The sequence below is a fragment of the Chelon labrosus genome (assembly GCF_963514085.1).
Source record: "Chelon labrosus genome assembly, chromosome: 18".
Taxonomy (NCBI): Eukaryota; Metazoa; Chordata; class Actinopteri; order Mugiliformes; family Mugilidae; genus Chelon; species Chelon labrosus.
The window spans coordinates 21059812-21086554 of record NC_140351.1 but is presented as its reverse complement, the minus strand read 5'-3'; the positions used below and the strand labels follow the sequence as shown (position 1 = coordinate 21086554).

Genomic DNA, 26743 nt, shown 5'->3' with positions numbered 1-26743 from the left:
TGAAAGAGAAAGGACCCTGCCTGTATCACGTACAATTAAGCAGCCGTCAGAATGCGTCGGCGTAAGTTTGGAGGGAGAAGTGCTGCCACTGGGGGGTTGTCCCTTTCATCCACCGCCTTTCCAGAATAGAGATAATGGGGTGGGAGGGTTGGAGGGGAGGGAATGGATTCAGGGGCCACAAGGAATGAATATGTTTCCTCACCCCTCCATCCCGCTCCACAGCTCGACTAATAGAAGCCAGCATGCGTTTGTTTCAGCTCTTCTGCTCCCTTTCTTTCCTTCTCCCCTGGAGCGGGCAAACACATTCAGCCTCTGCCAGCGCTCCCCTCCTCTGCTTGTGTGCGTCAGTGTGTATGTACATGCTCACGTGCTCCTATGTGCGGACTTGGCCATGTGCTGGCGGTAGCCTCGAGTCCTGTTTGCCCTTACTCAATCAGGCCGACTTAGCTGTGCAAGCTGCTGAAGGGCTGGCTATCTGAAGAGTTTCAACAACAACTTTGTTTATAGCGAGCAGCGCTAGCATTGCATGACACACATTATCTTCGCTTTGCCTTTCTTAAATTGCCCGCAGCAACTTCAGCTTGGCTGGAGTTCGGCTGGTGTCTCTTGAACATGTTGGGATGATGTATTGACTGCATTCCTTCAACTCTGGCTCATATCTAAAGGAATGGAAGAATTTGGATGGGTAAGCTTCCTGTTTTATGCTTTCTGAGCTCATTAGTCTTTCAGTAGATATCATATTTTATACATTTTACGATGCACTAAGATCAGGAGTTTTAGCCAGGCAGGACAAAGTTAATTCAATTACAAATGACGTTACTGCATGCTTTGGAAAGCCACACACTAAGCCAGAGGCAATGGAAAGGAGAGCTCCCTTGTGTACAAATTACAGGTTACGTGTCTGTCTGTGTTCAAGTCTGACTGATTCGCTCTCTGACTGTTTGAGTGAAAGACTAGTACATACACACAAAGTTCATGATATCCATGTGCACTCCTACATACATGCCCATAGGCATGGACAGAGGGTAGTGCTGAACAGGCACAGGTGCAAACAGACGGACACATTTTTATGAGCGGTATCATGTTGGTGTGTCACAGTTTGTTTATGGCATTCAGGGTCACACAGGCGGGTTCTCTTGGTCTATGTTTGTCTACGGTTCCCAGAGAATATGCCTACACATGCTCCACATTTTAGGGGTGTTTAGTTTCATGCAGCAGCAGCACTGCACTTAACAGGAGTTTGCTGACTGAGCCGCTACTACCTAATCTTGAGCAGTCCCCTTTTTTTTTTTTTTTCCCCTATATTAATGATTATTTCTCATGTTTTATTAAATGTTAAATGCTTCTTAACATTTAATTCAATCATACCCGTTTTGCTTCTAAACCCCAGTAAATAGAACCGTGTCTGTACAATTAAACTATATTGTCAAGTGGTTTGTGGCAATAGGGACAAAACTATTGTCCATCAGTATGGTCATTAATCACAGTGTTTTCTTTTCAGGCAACTAGTGCACACTGAGAATGAAGCCAATTTTTTTCCTTAATAAATTGTTCCAAGTGAGCTCAAACTCAGCTGCAAAAAGTCATTTTTTTTCCTTGACAATGTCCACGTTACACAAGAAAAAGAATTCTAGTCACACTTCTCACATCAGTAGGCAAAAAAACATCCATCACGTTTGGTGCATTTGCTCTCTCCGACTCTCGCTTACTTTCTTTCTCCCTGTGCCACCATGTTGATGATTTCATGGAAAAAAAAGTCAGACTCTTTATTCTTGACAATTACCTCAGTGGAAACCCATTGAAGCAATTTGCCATAGCTCTCTTTTGTGGTAAAAAGGAATAATTTATCTGGGGTATATTTGACGCGTCAAAGAGACAAGAAAGCCACCCGTGAGCAAGCAATACATTCTGCTCGCTTTGACTTTCTCTGGAGCTCGTGTGGCCTGATAAAGTGTTTCTGATGGGAATGTGGGTTTTGACAAGAGAGTGGCTGGAGGAATATAAATGCGTCGTATTTTATTCATCTGAGGTCGTCTGTCGCTAATAGTTTCCATCCATGGCTTAGAATAGATTTAACAAGAAAGCGCTCGCTTTAGGCTCGTATCATATAACGGTGGCCGCAGATCTCTGATTGTGATTCCATGTTTTCATATCACACCATAAATCAGAGGACTGGTTTCCCTTTCATTCAATGTCTTTTACCCCCTTTTTCTCACCCTATTGAATGGTAAATGTGCTTTTCCACTTTTAAAACTGAATCACACTTGAAAAGCAAACTGAATGTCTTCATTCTATTTATGTAATCCAAGACTGACTTGATTATGATATCAAAGCTCTGTGCAGGCCATGCCATCTGTTGCAGGACTCCCAGTTCTTGTTGCTGGAGGTAGTTCTGGCTGCATGTTTGAGGTCAAAGTCACTCTGCAGAATGAATTTGGGATAGAGAAAACACCTCCCTATTTATGCAATTAATACTTTTGCTCTCTTATTTTAAATGGTGAACGTTACCAACATAAGTCTTTTTCTTAGATATGTAGAACTGAACAAATGTTGTCCATAGTTCACCATATGAGCACTTAAACACACCCCACCTTCAGACCAGGAACACACATGCATATAGCCATACTCAAATACAGCTGTCTCCATTTCTGAAATGACCTTGTGTATTTCTGAATCATTTCCCTCTCTGGGTGCTCAAATCCTCCTTATGATTTCCAACAGGATTCCTGCTGGCCCGCAAGTCATTTCCACTTTGAAGTATTTTAAAACAGGATTCATTTAATTATACACTAAGATGCATCCATAATATTGATGGGGTGGCCTGGCAGCCTTGGCACTACAAAGGGTCTCTTACCAGGTCTGAAAGAAACACGAGGGGTTTAACTAATAGCCATGAATGCTCTCACGCCAGGTTCACATTTCACTCAATTGAGGCCATTCTTCTTCATTAACATGGGCCACATTGTAACCCAAACACACCACACACAAGTTTTGTAGTTTTAACATTGATAAGACAAAAATATGGAAGTAGGGAGTTGTGTAGCCTTAAATGTGCTGCAACAAAGAGTCAGTCATTTCTCTTCACTGCCTTGCACTTGGTTTTCGCACTGGAATTTTGTCATAGATCTTACACTAATTTGGGCATTTTGGGTAAACAAATCAGTGGAGTTAAGAGCCTGAAAACACCAAGGTTTGAGCCTTTTCCCAGTGCCTAGCCACAGCCAAGTGAATGCACCCGGACAGAGCTCTCCTTCAGTCAGCTCAGTGTGGCTGACTGGAGGGTGCTGGTTGGTACAATGTGATGCCCTTGGCCTGCCGGGCAGACCGGGCCCTGACACAGGCCCTCCTCAGTGTAAAAGGCCCTCGTCAGTCTTCATGGCAGCAGACCAGCTGAATTCCCTCGGATTACAGAAATATTTGGACAAACCTCAGCATTAATCTAAAGCCTCGCCATAATCATTTTTCCCTTCTGAAATGGGGAGAGAGAAATCAGACCGGTAGGACAAACTTCACTGCTCAGGAGCAGAAATCAAAACGTTCTCTCTTTATCTCTTCTGAATTCTTTGCCAAATCAGTTCATAGCTTAATGTGTAATATATTCCCTTCTATTTCCTGCTTTCCACGGTTCTGTCATAGTAATGAGTCTCAATGACTTTTACTGTTATTTCTAGTCATGCAGACTACAGAATTCAAAGTATGCTATTAGACTTTAATTCCCCTCTTTTTGCCATTGTTTCTTTGTGACTTGGCTGCCGTTGAGATGGACTGGGCAAATAGAGAGGGAGCACGAGAGAGAATGAACAGGAATAAGTGGGGATTTGAGGTGCTTTGAAATGGCCATTGTCCCTAATAGCAAGGCCTTTTATGAATGGCTGATTTACTTTAGAGGAGTATGGCATCTGGTTTGTGTTTAACTTGCAACTTGTTTTGGGAAAATGAACCCCTTCACCTCCATACTCCATGTTAACTGTAGCAGGAGTCTGTTCTGTGAGCCGACATACGTTGGTGGACACACATGTTGTTTTATGAGATACATGTATCCATAGTCGTCATTCCGTGTTTTTACATGAGAAGTCTTTTATGTGCCTTCTCAGTGCATTTGCAGTTTTTCAGTGGCAGCTGATAAATGTATAGTCTGCCACCGCTGACTGAACAGAACCTAGACCAGATGCAGCCCATTTGCCATTTCTGAAATGAATATGCAGTCCAATCACAACCAGATTTTTACAAGACGTTTGTTACATTCATCCCTCTATACTGAGCCCCTTCCAGTCCTCAGACCTTCCCCTCTTAACCCCTGTGTGTGGGTAGCCTCAGGTTGCTGAGGTTAGGTTAAACAAGCCACCATCAAAGCCGTATCACCACTCGGGTCAGAGGAGGGTCAGAGCGCAGCAGAGTGTGTGGTTTGAGGCCCTAACTGGAGGGCACGACTACCAACCAGCCAAATATGGCTGCCCTGCATGGCTACACAAGCAGCAACTCTGTTATGTTCAGCTTGACTCAGTGCACAAAGCGCAGCTGTCTGTGTAGCCATACCAAATTACTGAGCAATGCTGCATGTGCCAAAGGAAAGTAAGTGAAAGAGCTGTTTTCTGCAAGTAAAGTTGGAAAAAACGTTACTATCATGAAAGTAAAGATTAGTCGGGTGTTGAGGTGTGCTAAAAGCTCCTAGTGTTGATGGCCATTAATCTGAAAATTACACATCTTTTATGTATCTGGCAGCTGTGTATCTGAAAATCCCATAGTGGCCTTTTTGTTTCAGTCCTTTGAACCCCTGGGCATTTTACCTTCCTCCCCTCCATCCTCAATATCCCCCCCCCCCAGCTTAACCATGATGAGTACAGTAAGGGCTCATTTAAAGGGTCATTAGTGCTAATCCTCCAAAACAATGAGGAAGGAGAAACAATGTGCTCCCTAGTCCTCTGACTCTGTCCAGGAATAAAGACCTCTTGTCTGTCCTGCAGATGTAAAGAAGAAGCCTATTCTACTTAGATCACGCTAGATGACATAAATAAATGACTCATTCAGAATAAAGCGTTTATAAAAATGACATGAAACATTATTCTCACATTGTTCTCAAGGGGTTTGTGAAATTGTCAACATGCATTTGAACTCTGGAAGCAAGTAAGGAGCAGTGGCAATAACAGAAAAGAGATTCGGAAGCCAAGTGTATAATAACTTTCAGATTTCAGAAAATACACTCGCATTGTTTTATGTATTTACAGTTTCTGAAGTGCCTGTCAGTACTGAATACACCCAGCAATGGATAACACTTTGCTAAGCATGTGTACAAAACAAAACACTCAGAAGTGACTGTGCTTGAAAAAAAGATTTAATCCAGTTATCCTTTGCCCTTATTCCTGACTACCAGTAGTAATTCAAGAGATGTTTAGAGTATTTGAAATGTCCAGACTGGACGATTTAAATACTCTCAAATGTGATGCTGATATATTTTTTAACATACATATAAAAAAAGAACATGTATGTGCCATTAAGATTACTCCAGAACATAATTAATTTTCTATCTGCTGTCATTGTAAAAAAAAAGAAAAGAAAAGAAAAGAAAAAAGGCTACTCTTGTCCGTGTTGGTGCTGTCGATGGTCTTATTTCTTTGCCCCTGAAGCAGAAAAGTGTGGACAAAGAACTTATCTGTAGTGGAGTCCTACTGAGCCAAATAGAGTTTCAATATGTGGCCATTCTAGTTTTTTTGAGCATCACCCAAGGGCAACATGCCGTTGACTTGTTGGAGGACTGCACACAAGCGCATCTCCATAGCCTCGGTTGAATTCCCATAATCCCTCACTTTGCGCAGATGGAGAACTGTGTAGACAGATACCAATGTGGGACCATAAATCTGCCTTTAATGGCGCACTCATTACCCTCCCTGGACTTGCCTGAGGCAGAAGTTACTGCTCTGGTCGACTTTTGGCCGTTCTGATAGAAGCACATTCAAATAAGAATGTTTTAGTGCGTGACTGTTTTCTACAGTCTGCAAGGAGGAAATATTCTCAAAATATCCTAAGGGGAATTCAATTCAAGTAAAGTCTCTCTTGTTTCTCACACGTACATAAAACGTGCTACATGCCTTGTACTATAGATCTTAATACAGTCATCACTTCTTCTCTGCTTTTAGAAACAGCAGCTGCTTATCTCCACACACTGGTCTTGTCACTTAGCTGGTCATTTCCTCTAGCAGCTTTATGTCCCATATGTCAATTTAATGTGAGGAAGTCAAGGCAGTGATGATGTGATAATAATGAATACTTTCCTTTCTTTGATGATGGATAGCTATCAAATGACCCGAGACACAGAGCTGCTAGAAATCCTTTTGCTCGTGAGTGAACTTCTGACGACCTAGAGAGGAACGTGGATCAGGTGAAATTGAGTTAGGATGAGCGGTGGCCCAAAGAAAAAGGGAGGGGCGTATCTGCAGCCCTTATGTCATTGGTTGTTCTGTGTGGAACTTTATTAGCAATGCAATCTCGGTTGTTTCAGACAGAATAGCTATTGATTCCGCTTTCGCTTACCACATCAGCACGGCAAGGTTTGTGTGAGACGCCACAATGAACCCTCTTGTCTGTTTTCTCTAAGTCTCAAGAAGAGGCTATTGCTTGGAATCATTGGCATGTAAAATTGAATTTGCGCTGGGTGCTAACATTACACTAGCTGGCCGACTGGTTTACGACCAATTTCAAATCTTCCACAACTTGACAGAAATAGAGACGTGAGTTTTGTCTAGATATGGGTTGTGTCTATTGTTTCTGGGAAGCGTTCCCATTTATGTAGGAGCAATTGGACCCACACAGCAGGAGAATGTCTTTTTGTGGGTGAAAGGCTTGTGTGTGAGTATCTCTTGAGTTTCTGAGTGTCACCAGATGTGTGTACAGAAGTTTGTGTTGTGTGTGTAATTCACTGCGAGGTTCTGTGCACTCTGCCACCCTGCACTGGAGGGGTGTTTGTCCAAACGGCGCCAATGTTTGCACAGGGCTGTCACGATGACTGGGCTCGCTGGCTCGCCTGGACGCTGCTTGTCTAAAAGGCAGGACAGACCAAAGTGCTCTTAAAGCTCTGCTCATCACATCCAACATCTGAGAGAGAGTGCTGCAGATAAACAGTAGTAGAGCGAGGTCAATTGGACGTTGCTTGGAGATGTCGAATACAATTTGTGTAGTCTAACAGAAGGCCATCTGTTTGATACATCACTAAGAAGTGTTTTAATTTGCTGATGCGGGCTTTCCTGCACACATGTTCTAATTGTACAAAAACATTAGCAACCAGCTTGTTCGGGCTAATCTTTAGCAAATGTTATGCCTGGTTCACACGCTTGCCATCCGTTCCTATCAAACTATCTATAATTACAAGTTAATTGGAGGGCAGTTCCTGTTCATACAAAGATTAAATCCATAGCCATAGATCAAAACACTGTCAAAACTACAAATGATTGACATTTCAAACATTAACAGTTTTAATACACTTATTCACACTGCCTCCCTTTATGTGTCAGATCATTTATGTTAATTTAGAGATGTTACTGTTTACTGATTTGGATGGGCCCTTTGTGGAAAGGAGGGTAAGGGCGGAGCCACCCAGTGGGGTTTGGCCAGGCTCAGGTGTCACAGACCTGCCATTTGTTTTCAGGCCATTAACTCAGAATAGGGAGCAGTATGGTGCCACTCAGTGGGACTGCTGCCCATAAGGCACTTTTTCACAGGCAGTGATGGAGCACTCATTATTGCAGCGCCATGCTTCCTCTTACAGCCACGAGCCATTCTTTCACATAATTTACTGTTACTGAAAGTTACCTACTTATTAAATTGATGTTTGCATTCATTATCGTTATTACATATCCTCTGATGATACACTGGCAGAAGGGATTAAGATTTAGAATCTCTTAACATCAGCCTGATGCCGTTGGTTTTACAGTGAGGACTAACTTACTCAAATATCTATATTCTCGTGTTGGTATAAATGCCACACTGGTGTCTGAGATTTAGTCAAAAGGATAAATGGGATTTTAATGAACATCCATGACATTGTAAGTGGAAAAGGCTGCACAGTGTTGCAGAGACTCTGTGGTAATCTGTGATTGGCGACAGTGGCACTGGGGTTAACGTAGCGGAACCCTCTCCGCCTCCAGTGCCCCTATACCCCCCCCACCCCCACCCCCTCACAACAGCCCTCTGTCATGCTTGACTCACCAGGGGGTGACTTTTGAGTGACAGGTGGAAGGTGGGCCACGATTGGCTCGCACAGTCGAGTGGCTGTGGGTGTTTGAGTTTGAGCAGCCAATGGCTCGGCATAGTGTGGTGAACAACAGCTCTCCGGTAGAAATGAGTGTGTTTTCTGACACAGAAGGAGAGTAGGAAACACAACAGAGAGGATATTATGAGGGAAAAAATGGGACGCATGGGATTCTCTGAGGTGAGATCTGTGTTTCTACATCTAAAATGCTCATTTGTTATTGTTTTAATGAGTCACTGTGGTCTAGAGGTGTGTCAGGAAAGTTGATGTTGAGGGATTTCATTTTAAGTATTAATGGAGGTTCAGTCAGCACAAATCATAGGTTGGAACTGTTGGGTAAGTTTTCCTTGGTTGACCATCAAGGGCTAAAGTTCTGAAGAATCATTTTTGGCTCTTCTGTTTATGGATAAACTGTTGTGTTTGAATATGATTTGCAACCAGATGCTCACAATTTATCAGAAGTAAATGTGCTTAAATCTCCCTACAGGGATTTTCTCTTTCTGGAGGTATAATGCAATTCTCTGTTCTACTACTTCAATACTGGCCACTTAATTTCACTTTTCTTGTAACGTCGCCATGTGTTTTTTCCTCACAGTCAACCACGGCTGTGAGAGCTGCACAGGCGTGAGTGAGTGAGTGGCCTGGCAGGTCCTCATAATCCTCCCGTCTACCCATCCTGTGGCCTGTTGTATCAGACACCATGCTGGTTCACTGGCTGTCCTGCCTGGTGCTGCTGTCTCTGGACTGGACTCCGGGGAGCTGGGCTTTCACCACCACCAGGGCTCAGGGGCTGAGGGGTCGCATCCAGAGAGACCGCAGAAACATCCGTCCCAACATCATCCTCATCATGACTGACGATCAGGATGTTGAGTTAGGTAAGGCTGGCAAACTTTCTGGTCTTCCTGGAATTTATTTACTTTTCATTTGTCTAATTTGTTTCCTTCTTAACAAATTCTTACTATATGGTTTATTTCATTTTTTTTCCCCCCTCAAGCTTCCTCTCCACGCTGCCTTAATCAGTTTCTTTGTCTTTGTGGCTATTTCATCATGATTTATGCGGTCTTCCTCCACGCATTAAATATTAAACAGAGGCCATAAGCCAGGCCAGAATGGCCATCTGGTCGATCAAATGCTGAATTATAATGATTTTGCCTCTTAGAAAATTGAATCAGAAAATATTATGAAGTAATATAAACAGACTAAATTGGGTTTATAAATATAGAATTAAGTACATATAATTTTCTTTGTTGGAAAAAAGTAATTTGGTCAGATGTCATTTTGAAAAAGCAGTATTTATCATGAATGTGTGTATTACCACTGTTCTTTTAGATTGTTAACAGAGCATGTATAACTGTACAACCCTGATCACATCACCTTGTCCTCCAGGTTCTCTACAAGTGATGAATAAAACGCGTAAGATCATGGAAGACGGTGGCACTAGTTTCACCAATGCCTTTGTCACTACACCCATGTGCTGCCCATCACGATCTTCCATGTTGACGGGGAAGTATGTCCACAACCACAACACATACACCAACAATGAGAACTGTTCCTCCCCTTCTTGGCAAGCTCAGCATGAGCCACGGTCATTTGCTGTCTACCTCAACAACACCGGCTACAGGACAGGTTGGTGAAGACAAATGCACACACAAACAATTTGCATACTGGATGTTCTTGCTGTAGTGGTCTTATTTTAAGATAAAGTGGCAGTTTTGATAGTGATAATGTGTCACTTCTGATTCAGATACTGTTAATCAATACCCATGCTTCTGGCATCTGTATTCCCATGTTAGCCAATGCTAATTCTTCACAGTAAGCTAGTCTCCACAACTCCTCTTGCTGCCTGCCTGGCTGTCTGCTGTGAAAAATGCAAACACATTGAGCGTGCCAGCTCGCTGTCGCGTCTCATCAGACAGTGTCTGTGTGAGTGATGGGCAGGCGTTGGACTGGGCAGCTCGGTGGGGTCCTGTGGGTTGCAGCACGGCCTGTGGTTTTTCGAGCTGATGCGTTAGCCTGCAATTAGCCTTCTCTGGAACAGACTGGCTCTCTGCCCAGCCTATCCGAGAATGCTGTCAGTGAAGCCAGGGGAAAAAAAAGAGGGCAAAAAAAGTTAAGCGTTACATACACAGGCACAGATAAGGTCACGTAGACAATTATGACTCAGACACAGCCTTAAGGAAACAAAGGGGAAAAAAAGTAACCATACCTTGTCTCTCTCTCCTACAGCCTTCTTCGGCAAGTACCTCAATGAGTACAATGGCAGCTATATCCCACCTGGGTGGCGTGAATGGGTTGGATTGATCAAAAATTCCCGCTTCTATAATTACACTGTCTGTCGGAATGGTTACAAGGAGAAACATGGTGCTGATTATGCCAAGGTATGTACTCTTTCGTAAATAAAAGGGAACATTAACTCAATCACTAATTTGTTTTGCTTTTATGACTTAATATAAAGACTTTGGCTGACAAATTGCAGGTTCTAGTTGCTTATAAATACAGACAGTCAAGCACTTCACTTATCACTGTGTTGTGATCCAGGCTGGCAGGAATTCTGTCTAGAGAATTAAAGGGAATGAGCTGAGCTGAGCTGAGGTGGCGTCTCCTTCTTCTGCAGCATCCCTTCATTATGACACACCACCGCTCAATATTTAGACACTGTAAAATCAATGCATGTTTATGAGAACAGTACTTGGGATAAATACCACCCTCCACTTGTTTTTGTCTCCCACTCTATCTGCCTTTTTCCTTTTGTTTGTGTCTCAATATGAAGTTTTGCAGAAAGGTGTTCTGTGCTGTAATATCCCAATAAAGCAGGAGGGGAAATTTCACTTTACCACTGTCAGCCTCTTGAGAGGAACACTGTGGTTACACCGTCTGTTTGTGGCTCTGGATGGCATCGGTCATCAATCTTCCCCAAATGTTTTCGTAAGAGCTGTCGGTTTGTTTTCGCGGCTCCATGCCAATATCTTCCCAGGTTGCACAGTCCTGGGTACACAAGAAATCCACGAGGAGGACTGGCCCAAAAGATGGGCAAACAAATGTTTTGACTGCTATTCCTCTGCTAACTTGGACTGAGGTGTAAAATTACCCACAAGCTGAGGCCAAGGTGTTTACATGACATGGACTTGGGCAGCAGATTGTGGTTTAAAACCAAATGGACACAATATTTGCTGTTTACTGCCAAAATCCGTCAGCCTGCTACCACTAGAACAACCACAACTCTTTTTAGATTCACACAGGGTGAGAAGGTCATATTTAACACAGAGTGCAGCTGGCACACCAAATGATTATCATTAAATGAGGCACATGCCCTCTGATTTCATTCAATTAAGTCCCATCTGATTTTCCATCTGTGGGAAGTCAGGTTCATTGAGGTCAAGGATTTTGTCTTTCTGTGTGAGGTTCAGTTTGAGATTATGATCTATATGCCTATTCTATTAAATTTCTGTTATTGTAGCACAATTACCATGAATGCAGCCTAGTTAAATAGTCAATTGTGATATGTTGCCATCAGCGCATTGACCGCCCTGCATCTTTTTACAAAACCTAAAATGTGAGAGTCAAAGGTTAGATACATGAATATCTTTTGCAAATTAAACTGTGTGCTAATGAATTCCCATTATGTGACTGCCACTCACTACTATCAGCTCCAAAAGGGAGAAGTGATACTCTTCACCTCCCTGGCTATTTTATAGCTGTTGGCCAGGCATTCCCCATAACACTGTCACTTCCTTTTGACCTGCCAGAGCCCTTTGCAGCAGTGGCTCAGATTATGGGAGCTGGCAACAGGAAGTACATGGCAGCTTTTTGCCATGTGCACGTAATCATCAGCGTCCATGGGCATGTGCAGCTGCCAGGCCATTAAAGCCAGCCTGCCTGTAAAGCCTATTAATAGAGACAGGGTGAATCAGCCAAACCCACTTCTGACATGTCAGGGAAATCACCCTTTACCCTTTGATTCTCACCCTGGCACTCCCTTTCATTTGTTCTGTGCCAGGCAACGACAGCGGCATGCCAGAACGGCAGGTAAAAGGGTTTATCTACTTTTGGAAAGTTGGCAAATGCTATTGTGATTTTAGCATAGGGTGTGACCCAGCGTACAATTTAAGAAGAAATAATAACAGACTCTACCACACCTGGAAGAAAGGTTTAGAAAATATGTCACACCTATGATTTGTTTGTTGTGACAATTTAATATTTCCTATAAAGAGCTTATGCTCTTTAGAAGAGGGTACAGTTTCATTCATTGAGTTAGCCTCTCTTTGCCCATGCCACTAAATTTGTGTTTAGAATGTGTGTGTCATCACCCAATTGAGCTCATTTCCCTAGAACTGCCTTAAGTATGTTACTTTCAATCCCTGTTCTATGTTTCTCTGGGAGTGAATCTGTAAGAAAGAGGAAAAGGGTACATGTTAATAGAAAATGGATGGAATAAATACAGGTAAGTAGCAGAAACAGAATGGATAGAGAGGAAGGAGTAGAGGGTGTTGTCATAACAACATACCAATTGAGAATGCCAGGCTCCTCTCACCATCAAGTGGTGTCACATTTAATAGTGCAGAGATTCACTGATGAGGCTACAGTTCATACACTGTACACACACACACACACACACAGGCAAACTGCCAGCTGTTGACTCGACAGATTGGTACTGTAGTGCACTCAATGGCCCCACTTCATATCCCCACTGGCCTCTCTCAATTTATTTGAATGTGACTGGACGAAGGAAAGCAAAATGTCAAGGTGACTGGACTGCGAACAAGTTTTTATCAAAGCTTGTGCTGTTCAGCATTTTTCTCTCAATTCCAAGTCCTGTAGCACTTAATAATGCCACTCCTTTTGCTCGTTTTCACAGGACTATTTCACCGACCTGATCACCAACGACAGCACCAACTTTTTCCGCATGTCCAAGAAGGTGTACCCTCACCGACCCGTGATGATGGTCATCAGCCACGCTGCTCCTCATGGCCCAGAAGACTCGGCTCCGCAGTATGCTGAGCACTTTCCTAATGCCTCACAGCACATGTAAGTTATACTCAGACTCACATCAACATGCACGCTCAAACATACACACTCATCAGGCTACCGCAAAGACTTTAAGCCCATTAAAATAATGTAAAATTAATGCTGGCCCATATTTAGAGGCAGATTTTTCTCATTAACATCCAGCTTGATTTGGAGTACGTAACATTATTACAGTACGCAAACTCCACAGTCTCTGCAGATGACAGGTTGCTTAGAAGCTTGCGTGAAATTGAAATGATTTATCCACCATAAATAGCTGGTGCACATACCATAGAGAAGATCAGGGATGGCTTTTTTTAAATGGAGCTCTGTACTCATGCCAAGCACATATTGCCCTCCCACAACTCTCATCACTGAGTTGAAGCAGTGCTACTATACTCTGGGTCATTCCACTGGCACTATGCCCTGCCATCTTGTGGTGGGCCCTCCAGCAGGCTCCCAGGGTGCACGAGACATGGTGTTTTGAAAATTAGATGCAAGGTTCAAGGCTGCACCTCTTCCATTTAAGCTCAGTATTCTTCTTTCTCCCTGTTTTCCAGCACTTTCAGAGTTCTATCCTCTCACTTTCTGTCCCACTTAACATTCCCTTCTCTCTGTAAATCTCTGTTTCTGTCACTCTATTTATTTCTCCCTCTGTGGCTCCCAGTGTCGTCTTGTTTTCTCATCCTAGCCCGCTCAGCTCACCCCTTCCTCCCCTTCTGTGTAATTCGCAAAGGACTTCCTGACCCTGTCCATATCAATCAGTAGTTTCTCCCTGCGGCTCCTGGGACAAGAGGAATGCATTGTGTGCTTTGGAACACCCTTTGTGGCATTATTAATTTATTTTTAGCTGGAGCCTCCGGGTGAAGGAGGTGGAGCTGGGGCCCACGGGTGACTAAAGAGGTTGCCCGGGTGATTGTGTGTAGGTGCAGGGCTTTCAGAATAAGTGGTACGGTTACTACGGAGAGCACGGGTGGTTGGCATGGGTGGGTGTTTGTTGACTCTACACTTTCAATAGATTTGGGCAAAACATTTTTTGAAGAGGTTCTCTGCAATTTCAACTCGGGGCACTTTTCGTCTTTGCAGCAGATGCTATATACATAACATGTAATGCGCTGAGGTGGGAAGAGACTGCGTGGCAGTGAAGGAGGAGCCGCCTAATAAATCAAAATAAGCGTCTGTACTTTTGACAGCAGCAATAGCAGGGGAGGGTTTGATGTTAATGTCATTAACATTCCTCACTGAAGGTGTTTTTGGCCCGTTTCTTAGATGTAAGCGAAGCTCCTGAACAATTTTAAACACTGCAGGTTTGGTGTGGTTTCTCAGTGGCGTGTCTCTCCGTAGGAGGAAGTGATGGAAGTTATTCTGGTCATAGTTTAACAAGTTGCTTCAGGGAGAGTCTCTAATCTTCGTGTGGGATGTGTCTATGTCAAGTTTTGCAAGGTCAGAAGACATTCTGGGGTGAACGGCGTACTGCTGTAATCCAGGGTTAATACAAAAAATAAAAAAGACAAACCTGTTAGTGACAGGTGGCAGGTGTGACCTCCCCTATGGACTGGCTTCATTCCACTGACCTCTACATTCCTGGTTCCCTGGTGCTCGGGGCCCCATACCTTGGTGGCCCATTGCCCAGAGACAGGTCCCTTTGTGGGGCTTATTAGACCGCCTGCTAAGTGGGTGAAGAGTTCACCCTTCTCACAAAGCAGGCCTGAGGAGACGAGGGCAGAAGGCAGCTCAGTCAGTGAGAGTAAAGCAGCTCTTATAGCAGATCTTCATTAAGTATCTAAATGTGGATACTTGAAGCTGCTTATTCAAGGGTGCAGCCTGTTCATATATAGTTTGCTTAACGAGTGACAATATAATTGCACATCTCATATCGCTCTTATTTACAACTCATATCACAACAGGTAAAAAGCTTCTCTCAGCTATAACTCCACAAACATGATTCCTCCTTCCTCACTCTTGCTGTCTGTTTATCTACTCTTGTTAACCTCCCCCCACCTCCCTACCCCATTTCAAATGACCATGACTTATTGAGTTTTTGGTCCAGAAGTTGTTGCAAGCTTTACTTTGGGGCCTATTATTTTCTTAAGCATGTGCCAACCCTCAAATTACTTGTCTGTGCCAAGAGCGCAGTGGAGCAAGGAGACTCTCGTCTCTGTGTGAGGGGAGAGATGGTCGGAGAGAGGTGTGGAAAAACAGCGAAGGTGCTGGCTGCAATGTATTAAGACATTTCCGTCAACAAACAGAGTGGCTATTGATGCGTGTCAAACACAGTGGACAACTGTGGCACCTGTTACCGAGCAGCAGTTTGCGAAAAGTAGCAGACAGGTGTTTGTTGGCATCTTAAATGTGCTCCCTGTTATGTGCTATGATAACTCACATTTAGACATATGTCCAGAAAGATTTTACTTACCTCTGTGCGAGTTCATGAGGAGCACAGTGTAGATGTATGATCTATTAGTCCTAAATGCAGACATTCATGTCTCATTCCTCTTTTCTTTGTGCCCTCCCAGAACCCCGAGCTACAACTATGCTCCAAATATGGACAAACATTGGATCATGCAGTACACAGGTCCCATGAGACCAATACATATGGAGTTCACTAACTTCCTGCATAGGAAACGGCTGCAGACACTTATGTCTGTGGATGACTCGGTGCAGAAGGTAAGTGTAAATATTAGTGGATTTATAGTTACTCTAAGTACTTGTATAGTCCACTACTATATTTAATGCCACTGTTTCTTATATTATGCAGGTTTATGACATGCTAGAGGAGACTGGAGAGCTGGACAACACTTACATCATCTATACAGCTGACCATGGCTACCACATCGGTCAGTTTGGTTTAGTCAAGGGAAAGTCCATGCCTTATGATTTTGATATTCGTGTACCGTTCTTCCTGAGAGGACCCAATGTGGAGCCAGGGGCAGTGTAAGTAACAACTAAACCATTTGGCCATTCTACTTTGTTAAATGTGAAAAACACACTGTCCCTTAAAGTGAATACTCAGTTGTTGAGGTCCCATGGTTTAATTGCTGAACATCACTCAGTATAAAATAGAATATTAAGTAAACTGTATATGCATGTGCTTCTTTAGAAACCCTCATCTGGTGCTGAACATTGACCTCGCTCCCACGATTCTCCACATTGCTGGACTAGACACCCCTCCAGACATGGATGGAAAGTCTATCCTTAAGCTGCTGGAACAGGAACGGACTGGAAATAGGTTTGTATGGATCCATCATGGCATGCCGTAATGGGTATTATGTACAGTAATTGCACAGTGTGCATGATATGTGTAAAAGTGGTGTTCACTGGCTGTTATTGAACAAATGCAAATTTCCATAGCCAAAATGATTGCTTTTGCTCCAGCTGTGCAGAAAATGGGTTCAGAGCAGTTTGGCTCATATTCTTTGGCTGTGGGAGTTTGGCTGAGAGTCACTTAAGTTCCTCTTTATGAAGTTTCCCTTACAAATTGTTTGTAATCTCAATCATTTGTTAATCTACCAAACCCACTCTATGACGGTGTACAATATGAATGTAAAATTATTGCTCTTTACAAAGCATGTGGTGTTAGTACATCGGCACAAAAAAATGTTTCCAGAGAAACAGAGAGAACTGGGATAATCTGTTTAATCCTCAAAAAGCATTTACACCATTCCCCTCAAGCCACAAGGTCTTGAGCTTGCTGTGATCAACTTTCATAATGTTGGCTAGCTTCGTGTCTGACACTCATGGGGAGTGCAAAGGCCATATGAATTCTATAAACTTTGTTCGTTTTGTTTTCCCAGATTCAAGCCCAACCGGAAACCCAAAGTCTGGAGAGATACATTCCTGGTGGAGCGAGGGTAAACTGGATTTCTTTCTTCCCTTTCCACACCACAGGCACATCCATGTCATTGCAGAGCATTGTGTGTCACATAAACCTGACAAAGACATTCAAATGAACCCGAAATGTCCAAGGCCAAATTTATGTTCCCTATTCAAAGCAACACAGCTGCTTTTCCCAGTTATTTGTTATCTGACAGACATTTCCTGACCGCACTCGGCTTGGGAGGCAGGGATGGTGAAGCAGATTGAAATATTCAAAGTTGTTTGGTAAAGATATAAACGTCTGGCAAATGATGACAGTTCACGCAAGGGGCGCTAACGCATGTGTGACCATGTCATTTGATCATTCACACGAAAAACAAGCAGAGTCTGTTTCCTTTCATGGGTGCTTTGCATAAATAGAGCACATGATTGTGGCCCTAAACTTGACTTAGCCTGCAGTTTGTGCGCTGGTGGAGACAGAAGGAAGATTCATTTCAGTAACATGGCAGGGCAAAACAAACAAAGGCCAGCCAGACTCGGGATGATGTTACCTGAGGAATGGCTGGAAGGCTCACACTCAATCCACTCACAGGACATGTCACCGGCTTCCCTCAGTGTGGAATGCAGCAGCCACGCTGCAGCAGACGCTTGACTGTTTCCCCAAGACTGTTGTCTTTGTACTGCACGCCATTGCATACAGTATGTGTTTTCTTTAACAAAACCTGTCACTTCTGTATTTAATCTCGCCTCTGCTGTGAGATATATGTTGCAGAAAATTACACCTTCTATTTGCCAAGGGCATACTGACAGAAACATGACTACTAACGGAGAGAAATAATGCCATCAGCCTTGTTTTTATAAGATACGGGTACCTAAAAAAAGGTTCAAACAGTAAGAAAAGAAATGTATAAGGGCACTGGTATGAACTTTTCATAGTTATAATGTATATTACAGCATGCCACGCTCTTCCATACATCTACTTTTTTCCCTCTATCATTTTCTAAATCACTAGCTTAGATCTCCTATCTCTTTTCCACTAATTTACTCACTTGCCAGCAACTGTATCAACTTCTGCAGACACGTATTCAAGAGTAGAACGGAAGCTCGAGTTAGCTCTTCTGCTGCTGCACAGGCGCATCAATCTCCGGCTGGCATATGTTTTTGTGACCACCGAACAACTAGCTGGCCTATGGACATGCTGTGTATGAAATGAACAGAGAATGACCTTTAATCTGGAGGGGCTTTAACTCTTTTAATCTCTTCCTCCATTTATCCAAACTGTTTGTAAAGGCTGTCTACTGGTCCACTTGTCTCTAAATGCTGAGATTAGCCTCCATGAACCTCACTCTGTTTCTCAGACGCAGATGTTACAGCACACACACACAGTAGCTAATGTTTTTTTTGTACAGTTCTCTCACTGGTCATGTGATATGCTCTGTGAATACACATTTTAACATGATCTTACAGTACCACCTCAAAGCCTGTGAAATGCTGAAGACAGCTGGGACTGAGTATGTTGTTTGAGAATCTAATCTAATCTACGTAATGTTGGCCTCAGGGAGTGACATCAACAACTGTTAGTGCTTTAATCACCCTTGGCTAAAGTCAAGAGACAACAGCCAAGCCAGTGTGTGAGCGTTGGCTGTTTCCCCTGGAGCAGAGTGCAACAAAGTATCAGACAAGGCAGCGACCCTACTCTTTAAAGGGGACAGGTTGTTGTATGCCTTCTTGTCGTCGTTGTCATTCTGTCTGTGCACTGCGACGGCCAGGGCGTTTTGGCAGTGAGCTGAGGATAGAGGAGGGGAAAGAGAGGTTGGCATGGCCATAGCATAGACTCAGCCCGTGTTTGTGGTGGTGGCAGTGGAGAAGGGGGCAGGACAGTTGAACTTGACGCCAAGCTGAGGTCAAACAGCTTGGCTCGGAGCTGAGCTGAGCACTGGTGTGAGGCTGAGTCGAGCTCCATGCCCAGACCCTCTGGCACATACAGACACTACATAACTTATTCATTCGCTGGCCATGACCATGAAACACGCAAGGCTGCCCATGACAGAAAGTGAAAACAGGAAACACTCTTGGAGCGAATATAAATGTTATGTTGCTCATTTTAATCACACATTCACACCCTGAATAAGTCAGTTGCTTGATACAGATTTCCTCTTCCCTTTGCTCTCATTGTTGCAGAAAGATCCTGAGAAAGAAGGACGACTCAGTGAGCACTCAGCACACCAACAGCCTTCCCAAGTACAAGAAAGTCAGAGAAACTTGCCAGCAGGCTGAATTCCAGACACCGTGCGAGCAGCCTGGACAGGTAAAAGAAATGCTCAAGTGACAAGTTCTTTCTCTGAATGTTTGTCGACAGAAATGAGTTGATATTCTCCTCCAGCAATAACAATAAAGAATACTACTCCAGAAGTGGCCTCCATGCTGCCTCTTGGACTATTCTGCATAGCCACAAGTGAATTAGCCACTTGCAGCATATCATTTGGTTTATAATTGGACCCTTTCGCGCCGGTTTGTGGTGCGTTCATTTGTTGGTACTTCCCTTTCATCTGTGCCCATTAATTTTCTGGCAGACCAACTGCCAAATGGTACAGTATGTGGCCTTGGAGCAGGCTGGCCAGAACAATACAAATTATTACAAGTTTCAGGTAGTGTTAAATGACGCGCAGGGTTTCTAAGGGGCTGTCTAATGCAAACCAGATCCATTTTATGACCACATAAATGTGTGTATGTAACAATCAGTTATTAAAGACAGCAATGGAGCAATTTTGGTGGAGCTCAGAAGGGGACAGGGTAATGCAAGGGAAAGTGTGGGTTTGTGTGTGTGCACCTGCAAAAAGTGCACGACAATGTGTAGATGTGCTTTCTAGCCAGTGTAATCATCATTTATAGTGTGCTTCATAATGCCTACATGATGTGATTTGGTCTCTCTGGTGAGATTTAACATGGTCACAACAAAAAAGCAGTGAAGTGTTCCTAAAAGAATCAAAAGGGTATAAATTGATACTGTATGTTTTAGTGATTCATGACACTGTTACTAACAGTGTTTACCAGTTGTGTTTGAGCTTGCATGATCATCCTTTCTGCACCCAACTAAGAAAAAACAACATGAAGCATCCCGCGGAGTAAATCTTTAATTGCAAACACAGATGGCTATAAAATGACATTTGTTGAAAGCCGTGACATGTTTCTTGCAGTCACTGACTCTCAGGCAGCAAATCATTCTGGTAACGAACTCCCCTCCTCCTTTGTTCTCCATCCATTTCTGCTGTCCTGCTGCTGTAATGGTACTGTTACAGCGTTCAAGCAGTCGCAGGAGGACAGGCGAGGGAGAAGAATAAAGAAAGAGAGATTGTTTTCATCCTCCAGTGACAATACATCTCTCTCTCCCTTGCGTCTTGTCAAATGCTGATAAAACAGCTCTGCTGGGCTTGTAATCTCCTCCAAAAGAAACCTGATCTGCCTTATGGCCCTTTGTTTGGACCCTCGTTCCCACACTCACCACTGATCATCTGCACCACACTCTACAGATGTGTCTGTTCCGTTTATACAAGGCCTAACCAGCAGCATGACTCGCAGCAATTAGCCTCAAGACTTTGTTTTCCTTCAAATACGTGTTGAGAAAGACTGAGGTTGTAGCCGTGTGTGTGGATATGTATTTACACAATTATGTCCGTGACGCACTTGGCATAGGCGTACCCAATGTGAGAATGATCGGAGTTTTCCGCTTTGTTTTCTAGCCCACAGACAGACCCAATACATCTCCTGTGGTAGTCCAGTTTATCTTTCTTGCTGCTTTTGGATGCCATTCTTTCCCACAGGCTGAGATCTGCTTGATATGTCTGTCAGAAGCATGTGTTTTCTAAAATCGCCACAGAAAATGATCATGAAATCTGAAATTGTGAAGCTCTATTACACCTTTTATCTATTCCAAAAGTATTCACTATGATCAAACCGGGGACATGTCGGCTGGTTTTACTTTTTTTGCAAACCGCCAATATCATTGAAAATCTTTTATAAGGGAATTTGTTTTTTTTCTCCTTCTTTATTTCTGCTTTGGTTGTTGACAGAAATGGCACTGCGTAGAAGAGATCACAGGGAAGTGGAGGATCCAAAAGTGCAAAGGTGGCTCGAAAGAAGGCTCCAGGAAGAGGGCCAGAAGCCTGAAGCCCCGTAGCAGTTATGACAACAGAGAGAGGGGCTGTGACTGTGGGGAAACTCTGTACAAACCATCCAGGGCTGACCGTCGCTCCCACCGACAGTTATCTTCCTCATCAGGCCATCGTGAGTTTACATGAACCTGTCCTCATCTGTTGTTGTTATATGTAAACCTGAACTAATTCTAACTACAAGGAATAGCCTATACATGTGTGTAGGATTAGTTTCAATAATTCAGTTAAACAAAAGAAGACTCTGCTTCAGTTAACGTGCACCTTTTGTTCCAACAATATCATTTAGTCTTTCAATACAAGTTGGGGGAAAAAATGAAGTATTTAAAGGCTTGATTTACTGTAATTGATTATTTGTGCTCTAAAAGGAGACAGATGCACGGAAAAAGCAAACATCCTGCACCAAGTCCTGGAATTTATGCTCCGCACGTTGCTTTGTTTATGCATGTGCCGCCAGGATTGTGTTTTCGAATGATGTGATGCCCTCTAGTGTTGCCTGATAAAGGTGCAACTGGAGTCTGAAACCAAAAAACTCCTAAAAGGTTCAGATATGAGCCAACGGTAAAAGAATACGCGCTGTCTGACTCCAGTGTCTCTTTTTGTTTGTTTTTTTAACAGGTTTTCGTCCACGTTTTGTCCACACCCGGTCTGCCAGGTCTCTCTCTGTGGAGTTTGAAGGTCAGATATACGACATTGACCTCCAAGCAGACGATCAGTCAGCTGTCCGTCGCCGTGTCATCTCAAAGCGTCACCAAAACCCAGAGGACCCAGAATTTGACCTGGGGTCTGATGACGGTTCAGAGGAAATGCTGGCCGACGATACCAACGCAGTGGGATACCCAAACTCTGTAAAGGTCACCCACAAGTAAGAAATCTGTCTCCCTTGAAATATTAAATTCAAATATCAACTCGGTTTGCCAAAAGAAATGTGTCTGATACGTTTTTATGCTTCCTTTTAAGGTGTTACATCTTGATGAATGACAGCGTCCACTGCGAGAGAGAAATCTATCAGTCGTCCAGAGCCTGGAAAGATCATAAGAGCTACGTGGATCAGGAGGTGAGTGCACGGAATTCAAGTTGTGATTCTCAGTTGACCTGGTTGCTGCACTTTTATTAGAGGTGAAGGATGTGTCGGACAAGAAATAATTGGTAGTATTGGTCAAAACATCTTTTCCTAGATTGAAGCACTTCAAGATAAAATCAAAAACCTTCGAGAAGTAAGAGGCCACCTGAAGAGGACACGACCAGACGAGTGCGACTGTGGGAAGAGGTTAGTCAAACCTTAAAAATACTCCTTAATATTATTTCTATACAGCTTGTTTTAGGCCTTATGCCGAACCCTATTGGAATAAAAAAGTTTGCTTCCACAGTCCTTAGTCTCTTTCTCTGTTTATAAAACCAGCTATTTTAGCAAAGGACACAGAAACAAGGGAGAGAGATTGAAGAGCAGGAATGATCAACTCCATCCATTTAAGTGAGTTTCTCTTCCCCTTTAATTTTGGGTTTGTCCCCATTTAGTATTAACTTCTTCATTAATACCTGGATTAAATTGTTTAAAAATTGTTTATTATGATGTGCTTTAACCGTACATTGGTACAACTGTGCCATTATTGCTGGACAGCTGTGTGGTCCTTGCATGCCAAGTTATAACATGATGATAATTTATGACTAAAGCCCGTCTTTGTTTCTCCCAGTTTGTATCTCCCAGATGACCGGTCCATCATGTGTGTGTGTTGTATGTGGACTATGTTGTGTTGAAGATGTTTGTGACCCTAAAACACACCAAATGCATGCCATCTCTAAATTCCCACTGACTGATTGGTTCCTGAATGGAGTTTAAATGACAAAGCAGATGTTTGGCTGTGGACCTGCGTGTGTGCGTCTGGAAGTGATTGAGCTGCATGGAAAGATAGAATGGTTCAACAGTGGGGAAATCAGTCAGTCCCTGTAACACAGTGATCAGCTCGCACCAGGAAACACTAGGAACTGGTTATGCCAATACAAAGCAGCTGTTTTTCGCAGCGCCTGTTGTGTGTTAGGGCAGGGAGCACGAGGGGACAGTGGCTAGCGTGTCATCCCAGAGAAAATTGGACATAGTAAAAGCTTAAACATAAAAGTAAACAGACTGTCATATCCTGGCATCAGGGATGCCTTCTGGAAGTCCTAACTGTATCCTCCATGACTGTGGCTACTGGCGCCGCAGAGGGTAGAGGCTGATGTCATGTTTGCATCACACTTTGCTAATTCTTTCACATTTCTGTCCGACAGGGAGGCTGCACAGGATATAGACGGGAAGGCCCAGTTGTACAATGAGATCCGGAGGAGGAAGAAGGAAAGGAAGGAGAAGAAGCGGCAGAGGAAGGGAGACGACTGCAGCCTGCCGGGCCTCACTTGCTTCACACATAACAATGACCACTGGCAGACTGCTCCCTTCTGGACAAGTATGTATATTGGCTTCAAGTTCCTGCGTAGCTGTACGGATACAACATTTGACTCAATCATCTTGAACTTTGTGACACTGAACCACAATCCCATTCCGTCCAAACCAGTTTGCTCTACACTTTCAATCCAAGTTTTCCAGAATATATTGAATTTGTCTGTTTTCACTCTGTGGGAGACGGGCAATTTCTCCGTCGTATACATATTATTCATTACTTACACCCACAATCCGCATGTCAGTGTTGTTTTCCACACGCTGTTCCTGCGATTGGAAGCAACATGCCTCGCTCAAGTGAACTAAATCGGGAGGTGATAACGGAAAAGAGCATTCCTGATTCAGTCTTCAGGTTGAGGCTGCTTTTCTAATGTTTGCGTAAGGATGTTTGTAAAAGATGGATGTAGCCGCTGGGTCTGAAAAGTAAAGCCAATGCATCAGCGGCTTGAAATGCAATATTAAAAACTGTCAGCAGGACTCAAAGAATCTCTGACTCCAGTAGATTCCCACACAATCCCACAAGTCTTTATGATGCCATTAGCAAAATTTACCTCTCCCACCAGTGTGCTTGTGGTCCTTTTTGACAATAATTCCATAATTTAGTAGGCCTCAAAGGGAGGTATATGATGTCTGACAAGCTGGTTCTCAGTCAGATCCTTCCTGTCACCTAAATATGGTCACAGAAACCAAGATGGCTACAACCATTTACCAGACTCAAGCCTTCAAAACCACTGGGCTGCATGTGATACACATATGACATCGGCAACAACATATCCATTTCTTTGATAAATTCATTCCGCACCCGGTTTTTGCTTTTTCACGTTGGCAGTCCTAGTGTTTTCACCACGACCGTGTCAACTCTTTTCTAGTGGGCGGATTCTGTGCGTGCACCAGCTCCAACAACAACACCTACTGGTGCCTGAGAACCATCAACGAGACCCACAACACGCTCTTCTGTGAGTTCTCCACCGGCTTCCTGGAGTACTTTGACCTGAACAATGACCCCTACCAGGTGGGTGAACATCTGTCTGCGGTCAAGTTATTAAAGTTATTTCACTCTAATTTTGAAGGTTTTTTGCGTGGGATCAACATATAGCTCTATCCTGGGTTTTATTTTGACACAAGATTCTTTTTGCGTGGTTGCAGCTGACTAACACGGTGTATGCGGTGGATCGGGATGTACTGAACACACTCCACGCTCAGCTCATGGAGATGCGGAGCTGTCAGGGGTACAAGCAGTGTAACCCTCGTCCTAAAGGCTTGGATACAGGTAAAGCCGCTCCCTTTGGCCCTACCCTTATAAGCATAAAGTGAAATGTTGGACTGATACACCGGGATAGTTGTAGCTGTTATGCCAACGATGACTGAAACAGATTCTACACACGGAAGAAACTGAGTTATCTTCCTGTATAATAGAATGAAAAGAACACGTAATCTGAAGGACGCTATGGTAATAGTCATAGTCACTCTAGTCTGCTGTGTTTTGAATGTGTTTCAGTCTCGGTGGTGTGTGTTTGCACATATCTGCATGCTGCATGTGTTTGGGGATGATCCACTCAGTGACGAATGCCGGAATTTCAGGTGGAGGTCGATGAATCATCACTGAGATTTGTGTTTTCCTTGTTTGTGAATTTAATGTCCTCTTCATATATTCACACAGTCACTGACTTCTCTTTCAGCCCAGGATCTTCCACTCTGCTTTAGATATTTTCCCCATTCACACACAGCACACTGAGTTCTCACATTTGTAGCACTGTAACAGAAGAAGGCCATGTCAGAGCTTTGCGTCCTGGCCATTTTCCTCTTTGTGAGTCACAGAGCGTTAGAGATATTTGGAGGATGCTGTCATCACTGCAATTGAGGCTGTCATTTTATTTGAGCCTGTCATGCATCACTGCCACAGTCAGCCCCAATATATATATAGATATATATGTATATTTTTTTCTTTTTACGACCACCACATGATCCAAGCATCCTTAACAGCAGACATCCCACTGATGGAGGTAGTTAATAAGTAATGTCACGATGACCTAAGCCTGCTAGGCCAAGCCATATTGCTTGTGTGTGGCATGAACCGACTGCGTTGTTTATGTCCCGAGGATAAAACCCTCATGTCTGTAATTACCAGCTGGAGAGTGGAGCGCTGGAGCGGCCAAGCTGCTCCGAGAAAACTGATTGTGTTTCAGCGCTGGCACGCCGGCCTCGTCAGGGCCGTGCCAGCCCCAGTCACAGAACAGCCCAAAATCTCTTACTTACTCTGGCTGCCCTTGCGCCGTTACCACGCCAGCTCTGTGAACCAGTGAAATTACCGCTGTGGTCACGTCAAGTGGTGTTTTTGTTGGAAAAATTGATTATTAAAATGTAACTGTGAAACTGATCTAGCAGCATCTATTTTCAAAGTGTGACTTAACCCTGAAAGTCACCTCGTTGGGTAACTTTGTGTGTTTTGCCTTGGAGCAGAAAATCACAAACCGCTTTATTTTCAATCAATCTCCTCAAACCAGCCCGATCACATGACCTGTCAAACTTTTCCTCCGATCTCCCCATCCTTCCCTCCCTCCTTCTAATCATCCAATAATTTTCTCCATAGCGAATAGCAGCAGTGCATGAAGGAATCCTCAGTGTGAATGACCTTTTTTTATTTCCCTCCCACGTCCCCCCTTGAATCAAAGCATTAACAAACGATTGCTTTTATTTTTCCGATCAGGAGGTAAAGATGGAGGAAGCTATGAGCCACACAGGTATCCGCCAAAGTTTTCTTTCTCTTCAGTGGCTTTTGTTTTCTTGTTTAACACCTGCATGGGCCGAATTGCCTCATTCCCACTAATACATCCGTCCATCCATCCATCCGTGCGTGGAACTGCCGACGCTCGATCTGTGGCTGCATGCTGGGAACGCGCTAACAAATTGTAACCGATCATGTTTTCACCTCTGTGCACACGGTCTCGCTTCACCTTTACCTGCTTCGTAACGTCAGCCTGCGGCTACTTCAGCGTCCTCTATAATCAGCGGTTAAGACGTCCTCTGCTGCACATTTTCACACCTCTGCCTTGTGCGACGTTTATGCCAGTTTCTCCT

The 26743-nt window shown here is 43.6% G+C and overlaps 1 protein-coding gene across 6 annotated transcripts in view; it reads left to right on the top strand.

The window, feature by feature from the left end:
* The window catches only part of sulf1 (sulfatase 1), a 33631-nt gene that overhangs the window by 4413 nt on the left and 2475 nt on the right, over nt 1-26743 (top strand). For 3 of the 6 annotated variants that reach the window (XR_014699582.1, XM_084566066.1, XM_084566065.1), the window contains exons 2-19: nt 8838-9117; nt 9629-9868; nt 10469-10620; nt 13098-13267; nt 15763-15913; nt 16005-16180; nt 16347-16475; nt 17041-17097; nt 19244-19370; nt 21133-21346; nt 21850-22096; nt 22192-22288; nt 22410-22501; nt 22634-22705; nt 23500-23672; nt 24535-24677; nt 24812-24935; nt 26373-26406. Coding sequence is in view for 5 of the 6 variants with exons in the window: in XM_084566066.1 (XP_084422192.1) it covers nt 8943-9117; nt 9629-9868; nt 10469-10620; nt 13098-13267; nt 15763-15913; nt 16005-16180; nt 16347-16475; nt 17041-17097; nt 19244-19370; nt 21133-21346; nt 21850-22096; nt 22192-22288; nt 22410-22501; nt 22634-22705; nt 23500-23672; nt 24535-24677; nt 24812-24935; nt 26373-26406 (2573 nt within the window). In the remaining variant the exon portion in view is untranslated. The remainder of the gene's footprint in view (nt 1-8837; nt 9118-9628; nt 9869-10468; nt 10621-13097; nt 13268-15762; nt 15914-16004; nt 16181-16346; nt 16476-17040; nt 17098-19243; nt 19371-21132; nt 21347-21849; nt 22097-22191; nt 22289-22409; nt 22502-22633; nt 22706-23499; nt 23673-24534; nt 24678-24811; nt 24936-26372; nt 26407-26743) is intronic. The other 3 variants (XM_084566063.1, XM_084566067.1, XM_084566064.1) reach the window with 3 other exon arrangements.